The 9,363-nt window shown below is 34.6% G+C and overlaps 1 protein-coding gene across 17 annotated transcripts in view; it reads left to right on the top strand.

Annotated features, from left to right (window-relative positions):
* Positions 1-560: 560 nt before the first annotated feature.
* LOC121383526 overlaps positions 561-9,363 on the top strand; it is a 91,721-nt gene continuing 82,918 nt past the window's right edge. For all 17 annotated transcript variants that reach the window (XR_005959304.1, XR_005959303.1, XM_041513601.1 and 14 more), the window contains exons 1-3: positions 561-698; positions 3,620-4,186; positions 6,410-6,816. Coding sequence is in view for 15 of the 17 variants with exons in the window: in XM_041513601.1 (XP_041369535.1) it covers positions 3,643-4,186; positions 6,410-6,816 (951 nt within the window). In the remaining 2 variants the exon portion in view is untranslated. The remainder of the gene's footprint in view (positions 699-3,619; positions 4,187-6,409; positions 6,817-9,363) is intronic.

Raw genomic sequence — 9,363 nt, 5'->3', positions numbered from 1 at the left:
AATTGTAATTGTCCGTACTTTTCCGAGTTCCTACGTTTAACAGTACTTTATGTACCATTATCTATAGAACAAAATGTCAAGTTCACAAAAAATACCTTTTTAGAAAGAAAAAAAAAAAAAAACCCACAAAAAAAGAAAAGTGGACGAAATGATCAATGGACGAAAAGGTAGGCTACCGTAGACGAAATGGCCAGGGACGAAAATAATCGTGGACACATTGTCCTGTAACCGTAAATACTAGGCCTACGTAGGGTTGCATTAACAACTGTGATAACATCTCAATAGATTAAACAGAATGTTTTCATCTATCGTGTGGTGTAAATATTTGTTAACTATAATGCAAATACTGTTACTTCTAAAGATTTGAACTTAAGTAGCAATAAATTAAAAAATAGAAAAAACAAAAAGAAACACCCCCCCCCCCCCCCCCCAAAAAAAAATCTCCAAAAAAACAGTGGACGAAGACCAATGGACGAAAAGGTACCGTAGACGAAATGACGAAATGACCAGGGACGAAAAACATCGTGGTTGATATGACATGTAACCATTATTTCAGGGTAGACAACTCCAGTGTGCTCCTAAAAGAAAAGATGGTTTTCTTTTGTCCGGTGAAACTTTATTATTGAGAGAAAATACGGAATTTATTTGCATTGATGTGATTATTTAGTTTTTGCATAGTAGTGCTACTAGTATATTCGGTAAGATGTGATGTGTTTGCAGAGTTTTACACATATTTTGTTGTTTTGAAAACCAATTTCTTTTTTCCCAGTAGGAACGCCATTTTAATAATAGACTTGCCTCGGGTCAAATGTGATGTGTAACCTTGTTTAAACAATACAGTATTTATTTCTGTTAGTAGGCACATTAGCAGGAATTTTAGAGGGGGTGGGTGGTGTGGTGTGGTGGTCTTGACTGTCGAATGAAGTATATAGGTTGGGGGGGGGGGGGGACTTTATTCATACTCCCCAGGAAAATATACTATATTTTTTTAATAAAAAATTAGCTTGAGCAGTGACAGGGTTTACAATTGCAGGTAATATCCTTGATCACTTAAGAAAAAATTGTGAATTCTGTCAGCATGCACACATGACTTTTAAAAAAAATGCTTCCTAATAAAGACAACCATATAAATAAACCATGATATAAAATTTAAATTTAGGTAAACATTTGACATCAAAAACAGTGTTGTGTGATTTGGCATACTTATGCCAGTTGCTAATCACTTTGTCCAGTTCCGGATCAGTTTCGAAAATAGCAGCTTATGCCTTATAAAACACCATTTTCGACATCTTAGCACTTTTATTATGTTCCTGGATACTACCTGACATATTTTATGGTCATTTTCAACTCTATGAGGTCTATACCCCGTGAGTACACCCCCAGATAGCACTCTTTAAAATTTATTAAAAAGCGATAATGGTATCCCCATGACGTCAGGATGTAGAGGGCTTATGTATAAAAAACAAAACAAATTGCAACTTACAGCTGTGATCCTTACTTAATTGGGCACAACAGGGACTTTTGTCTGTTCTGAATGCAGGTCATTTCAGTTCATTACTGTCATTAACAGCTGCTGTAGAGTTGTCAATATTCAGATATGCATTTGAAGTTATTTTAAATTTTAATCTAATTAACTTTTAACATTTCAGTGGTTTTGAGGTAAAATATTTTGAAGTCAGCTGGCTTGTAGTTAATTTGGGCATGATTATATTGGGCTTAACGTTTATTGCCTCGACTTTGATGCAGTCTAAAGCCCTACATACTATTTTAATTTCTACATTCAAGTACAAATAATATGTGATTTCTGGCATTCTATCATATAATAATAATTATATACAATAATAATAATTATTATATTTATGACTTTTTAAAAGTTAGATTTTCATTGTGAAAGGAATTAAGGCTTGAAAGATCAACACCTTTTCATTGGAAAGAGAAAGAAAATTTTAATGACGTATTAAATGTCAACTTTGGGGCATTTAGAGTCAAATCGATCACTTTTAGGATACACCCTAGTCTCAGATTTCTATGAAATTTGGTACATTTATAGTACTAGATGAGGAAACTTCTGAACCAAAATTTTAGACTACTATCTTAATTAATCTTCAAGATATAGGTCGTTGAACTGTGACCTCGATCTAGGGGTACCACCCATTTTCAAAAGACTAACGGTTTTACTAATTGAGGTACGGAAAAAATACAAATGCTTTTTTAAAAGTCTTGAATAGACATATATAAATTTTATTATGCAGCAGACATTCAAAAGTTAGTTCGACATGACCTTTGACCATGACCCCCCCCCCCCAAATATTACAATTAAGACTTCAGTCAGTTTCTTGAATGGTTTAATTGATCGGTATTTCTAAGTATGATATTCCCTTCAATACATTACAAAAAGGTTACCTTTACAGGCCTGCACAAATTAAAAATTTGCATAACCGGAAAATCGGTTATGCCAAAAAAAATTGCATAACCTATTTTGATTTGCATAACCGGTTTTTTTTAAAAATGAAAAAGAACTTTAAAATAATTTTAATAAAGAACACCATTGTCATGTTGAAGTAAAAATGAACTGTAATAATATACCTTTATAGTATACACGTCAAACTTATACAGTCAAATTTTTCATCGCCATGTGTGATATTTGACAATTTCCCGTAATCAGCCGAAGTTTACCGATTAACGTTTATTAATGGAAGTATCGCAATTTCTGATTGGCCGCATTTTGAAGGAATTCCCTTCGGTGACATCCAACAACCAATGAGAATATCTTACACTTCACATATAAGTATTCTAGCTAGACTGGTATCTGCCATTTCCGTAACATTTAATTATAATAACACGTCGGAAACCAGTCAAGTTGTTTGTACCCGCGATGTATCGTACGGTCACACGTTTTCGATCGACACGCGTTTCTGATCGTTCACATTTGTAATTGCAATAGTGCGAGAATGTGCGAACACTGATGTCACCACAAGAACGAAAACGAACACGGAAGTCACTGCTTTGTTCCGAGAGAAAAATTATTAAATACTTATAATTTTTTATTTATATTTTATTCATATATTTCGCTTAAGCGATCGAAAACCGGTGACTCTAGGACATTTTATTCAGAAAGTTTTGCACGAACGGTAAATCGGTTATGCGAAATAAATTTGCATAACCGACGCACGAACGAAACGATCGTTCGTGCAATTTGTGCAGGCCTGCTTTATTTTAAAACCGTTTGTTGCATTATGAGTATCTTTTTACAAACAATATGTTCTACGGATCAGCACCACTGGCATTCTTCTTTCTTGTAATATTTGTGAAATTATAACTAGATTACAAACACTTTCTGTGTATTCTACTGTGTGACATGATATATATTCATATTTTGGTACATATACAGTATACTGTTTTCTATTGTATACATGTGCTACTAGTTTTCCTTGCAGCAATTTTGGAAATTTTCTACTTTAATTTTTACAGAACTTTTTTTATTTATTTATGCATGCATGCAGCATACATACATATATACATACAATATATAGATATTCATACATGTACATTGCCAATTTTGTAATATTGTATGCATTGCTATAATCATGTTACAGTGTGCTGACCTTTTGTATTTCAGAAACTTTTAAATAACTACTAAAAATGGAGAAACAGTATTCTGTGAAATTCTTTGCTTCATTTTTGGAAGCGTTACAAAAAGTTTGTCGAGATTTTGTCGACTTTGATGACAGTATAGAGCTTAGTGGTTACCTTTCGCTGGAGATAGACAATGTGAAGAAGGAGCGGTACGTGCTCAGTGAGATGTTGAACAGCTCGGGCAATGTGATCAGTGAGAGCTACTGCACAAAGGCCTTCAAAACGGTCAGGAAGTATCAGCAGCCAAGTGGTAGAGAAAACATCACTCCAAGATCACAGACAATTTCAAACCGGTCTCAAGCTTTTATTTCTGAATCCCAAAACCAAAACTCTTCTAGTTCCATGTTTAACTATAAAGATCACACGCCAGATTCGAGAATGTCGAAACAGTGGAGTCAGGACATGTACGGAACAAATTCCCATATGTCTCCACTTCGTGGGTCAGGGCAGCAGTTTGGAGATGGTGTAGGAATTCATGGCATGAAAAGTTCAAATCAGAAGCGAAGTTTGTCAACTATTGTCATAGACGATCCACCTTCAAATAAAAGAGGTAAGACTCTTGACAGGGATATGGTAGTCACTGCATGTTCCTGTTTTGAAATGTGGCTAGCTCTGGGTGATCAGAAAATTTTGCCAAATTATCTAAAAAATGCAAAACATATAGCTATTTTTCAACAAAATATCAATTATTACACAATTTGTTTTCGCCAAATTAAAATAAAATTCACTAATTGTTCTGAAAATTCGCAATTGGTTACTTTGGCGAGTGGCAGAGCAAGCCCTGATGACGTACTTCCTTGTCATATCAAGAAAGAAAGTCAAATGCATTTTGTTTTCTGGCAATATGTGGGTATTAATATAGTATTGTCAAAAGGAAACCAATTAATACAAAATTTTATAGGAAAAGCTTTAGACCTCACTAATTTGATCACAGTGGGCACTTTTTGTCTTTTCTGAGTGCAGAAAGGTTTTAGTTCAGTACTGTCTTTAACAGCTGCTGAAGAGTTTGTTAATCTTCAGAAATGCTATTTCGGGCCCAAATCTAGAATTGAAAAAGTAGAAGTGACTTCTCCCTTCCTAGAAGAAAGGGGCGAAGTTTGATAAAAATTGGCGAAGTGAACATTTATCGGTACATTTTGTAACATTTCGCCAGTTTCAGCTTTCAATCAGGTGAAAATTCGGAATTTTACACTTGGTTCTAATCATAATATTTTGGTATAAAATACTACTTCCGGTAATAAAGTTTAAACAAAAAAGTTGTATGTTTCATTAAAAACGTGATATTATTAAGTAGTTGATAATGTGCCGTTATGTTAAAATTAAAGTATTAATTAGTATTTTCTGGCATTACTGAAATGAATGTGGCCGAGGCTTAACTGGTCACAGCACACAGCGCGTCACGCATCACTGAGAAACAATAGCCTGTTTTATGGATGTATCTGAAGAATGTCAACATTAGACGGCGATATGTATTTAATCTCTTCTCGGCAGAAACTGGCATGAGTATTAACATTTGTTGGTTGATTATGATAATAAATTGAACGAAGTAAAACATTTCATCAAATCAATCACACATTATAATGTGCATGCGCAGAAACCATTTCTCATTAATAGGCAGGTTCACGATTACTCAAGGATACAGTAAATACAAAGTAAAAATCAGGGTTGGTTTTTTAAATTTAAATCAGATTTATTTGATTTTTTTTATTTTTACTTTAATTTGGAGCTTCTTAATTGAATACTTGCTCCCTATTAAATACACGATTTAGAAGCTTCACTGCATTCTGAAAGGAAATACCTCGAACATCTAGAAATGAGGCAACAAAATGCATTTTGGGGATTATTGAGTTAATGTTCAAGTACTTGGTGTTTAGCCAGGATGGCTATATAAGGTGATCTGACACGTGAAGTCAGTGACTTCAAGTCACATCTGTTAGATCTGGCTCTAGAGCATCCCCAAATTCGTCCAATTTACCACATTGAAGCAGAGTGGCTTCACTTGACACCTTCTATTGTGTTGATCTCCCAGGATCATCCCAACCATAGATTTGGGGGAATTGTCACTGATCAGTATGACTTGTTAGACTACATGGTGTTGAAATCTAATTGCAATTCAATTATAAATATATGTAAAAATAGTTATCTAGCGTAAGTAACAATTGATTTTAAATAACACTTCATTTTTTGTACTGCAAGTTGATTGATAAATCACGTTTACAAAATAATCAATAAAAATAAAAGCAATAATCATAAAAATCAAATGAAAACATAATAAAAAAAATTTAAAAAAATCAAAATGCATGATTTTTTTGCAGTGATTTAAATCAGTGATTTAAATCAAACAACTCTGGTAAAAAATACTGTCCGAAATACGACAACAAAGTGCCAAGTGAGCTATGACAATAAACAAGTCTGTCTTGACATGTGAATTCTCTGTAAAAAGTGTTGTTAAAGAATAAGCTGATTCATAGTTGTGTGTTTTGCATGCCTCAGGATTTAAAATTTTATGGAAAATGTTTTTTGGTTCAGTTCCCTGTGATTATTAGAACTCAACAGGAACTGTTTTGAAAACGTCTCAAGTACAAATGTTGTATAGTGGGTAACATTCTTTTGGTTCCATGATTTTGCTAACATGTTACCGAAGATCATTGCTCATGAAATCCGGAGGCCTTTTAAAGTAGTAATTAAAACTTATAGCCATATGCAGATTTTTGTGTGTTTTTCTTCGTTAATTGAACGTGGGGTTTTTTGTAACTTTTTCTCTGACTTGCAGGAAGAAGTGATTCCGTGCCTGATGACAAACTGTTAAGTGAAACGTCATCTCAACACGGCACGTGTAAGCTGGATACAGACGCCATGCAGGCCACGTTTTCCAATTCATCCCAGTCTCAGTCCACGACTCACCTTCCGACCACAAGCTCCTCATTACAGCACCAAACCAACAACAGCATAGCATCTCACAGCTCCTCGCAGCCAGCTTCAGAAAGCATTCGCTTACCACTACCAGTGACAATAAAAGACGAACCCGACATTCCGTGTGTAGACATTGACTTGTCCGAGTTGGACAGTGCAGACTCTATGGGTGGCAGTGATAGTGGTTCAGGTTATCCGTCACAAGAGGGCACCTCGGGCCCATACAGAATGGCAGAAGGCAGCCATGGGGCACATGATCAGTATCAGGTAAATACCTTCTCTTTTGTTTTAAATTTTCATTTGAATTTAATTTTCTGTCTGTCATCCCAGGTCCTTCTTGTGTACAAGACATGTTTTAGAACTCGAAGGGTTTTTGTTGGTTTTTAAATGGAAAAAATTACAGTTGAGAAAAATAAAAATGAATATTTCTTAGGTTTTTTTTATTACTCATGGATGTACATTTTATTTACCTTCGTTCATTAATCTTAAACATTTTATTAACTTTCATATTACATCGGTGCTCTGTACATTTTATCTTCACAAAATTATAGAACATATTAGTTTTAAAATAAAAATAATGATCCAAGTGAGACTGATCTTTTTTCAACCATATCCTGGCATGTAGCTTTTGTAATGTTTATATTTTAAAAACTAATTCAAATATGTTTTAAAACAAACAAAAAAGTTTGCTTTGTTTAACGATACCACTGGAGCACATTGATTAATTAATCATTTGCTATTGGATGTCAAACATTTGATAATTCTGACTCATAATCATCAGAGAAAGCCTGTTGCATTTTTCCTAATGAAGCCATGTATCTTTTATATGAACTTTCTGTCAGATAGGAAAGCACATACCACGGCCTTTGTCCAGTTATGGTGTGTTGTTGGAACAAGAAAAAACCCACTCAGCTGAATGGATCCACCAAGGTGGTTTAATCCTGCAACGCACGCACTCAAGCGAGCACTCAGTGACTGAGTTAAATCCCACCCCTTAAAAGAAAAAAGTATGAACATACCTCTTTTTAGAAAGTACTGTAATAAGTATCACAGATTAACTTGGGAATTTTTTATAGGATTCTCTCAGAATCATAAAGATGATTTAATAATATATTTCGGAAACCTGTCTCATAATCTTATGCTTCCGACCCCAAATCTGGCGTTCGAGGAAGCACAGAATCATGCTGAAATTGCAGCCTGAGTATAATCTGTATAAGAGATTTTGTGCTAAATTTGTCACTTTTATATATCAATAAGATACTATATTAAAAGTATGAACATACCTCTTTTGAGACGGTACTATAATCGGCAGATTTCTTTTGTCCATGGAATTACACCCCCCACACACACATACTGATATTGCAGGATTTTATATCATTATAAATGGGCTAAATCTTTTTTGTGTTAACATATCAAAAGTATATATATATATACCAGAGTTCGACAAATCCGCTAGCCCGACGCCCGTGGCTAGTGGTTTTTAAGTTCGGGCTAGTGAGAAACGCAAAACCACTAGCCTGCAGGTCTAGTGGTTTCCCACACCCCTCTCCTTATCGCTCGATCGTGTTTTTTTTCTTTCTCTCAGCTGAAATTTCATTTAATAAATTTGATTGTGACGTTTGTCATAGAATAATATCAACAACACCATCAGTATATAATAATAATACACTTGAACTAGGTCTGCAAACTGCAGTAACATGCTATCTCTACATCGTCACAGTTACAGCATGCATTGTTTACTTTTCCCTTTGAAGTTTCTGGCACAGGAAATAAGTATAATGACATGCGTGTTTTGATTGGTTGGACACGTCACGTGGTAGTTAATCTCGCACATAATTATGTTTTAGGCTAAGAACTTGGAAATCACCAATCGCGACGACAGGTTAATCTCAATCAAGTAAACCCCAGTCATGCTTTGAATTTCAGTGTTTGCTTTATTTACCTATTGTTTTCTAATTTAACACTTCGCTTACATATGGTTATCGACAACCAGAAAAACTATTTACTTTAACGGTAACAGCACATGCCTATTACGTTTGGATAATGTCTCATAGCTGCCGATACAAGATAATACCTTTTTTGTTCATCAATTAACAACGGATTAGATGTCGCCGTTCTATTCTTTTGTTATCGGTCTGACATGGAATAATGCTCTGTATTTGAGCAATTGGCAGTACCGTTCCTGGCGACATGAATAGTAGGCCCTAAAAGTATAACTCACTACCAAATACACTGAACCATCTATTACCGTGTATCACACTGTCGTACCCTCATTTAAATTAAATTATTTTGATAGTGGTTTTAGATACCAACCATGAGTTTAATATTATTTTTCCCCGGGGGAGGGCAAAAGCGAAAACAGGACAATGACGATGGATCATACTTGACAAAAGACCAAACGTACAACACGACAAAACTGAAAGTTACAACATAATTTAAGTGTTTGTTTCATTTTACTGTTATAGTCGTAAATGTGTAATCTTACAAAAATTAGATAAAAATCCAGTTATAATTGATCAAGAATTTGGGCTAGTGCTTTATCTTGGTGGGCTAGTGGTTTTCACAAACCCACTAGCCCTGTGGCTAGTGACTTTTCAAAATATTTGTCATACTCTGTATATACTAGCGAAAAAGTTCTTGTGAGTCATTAAAATCTCAGTAATAGTTATTTTTTAAAATACATCAATACGTTTTTTTGCCATGCATGTATTATTTATTTGTTAAAATTTTGCTGGACCAATCTTGTATTCTGAACCTAAAGTGAAGTCTACACCATTTTTGGTGGGTCGTCGATGACAACAGGTGCAATCTGAC

Source organism: Gigantopelta aegis, chromosome 10 (assembly GCF_016097555.1).
Source record: "Gigantopelta aegis isolate Gae_Host chromosome 10, Gae_host_genome, whole genome shotgun sequence".
NCBI classification, from domain to species: Eukaryota; Metazoa; Mollusca; class Gastropoda; order Neomphalida; family Peltospiridae; genus Gigantopelta; species Gigantopelta aegis.
Note: the sequence above shows the minus strand (reverse complement) of the source record. Positions and strands in the feature narration are given on the sequence as shown.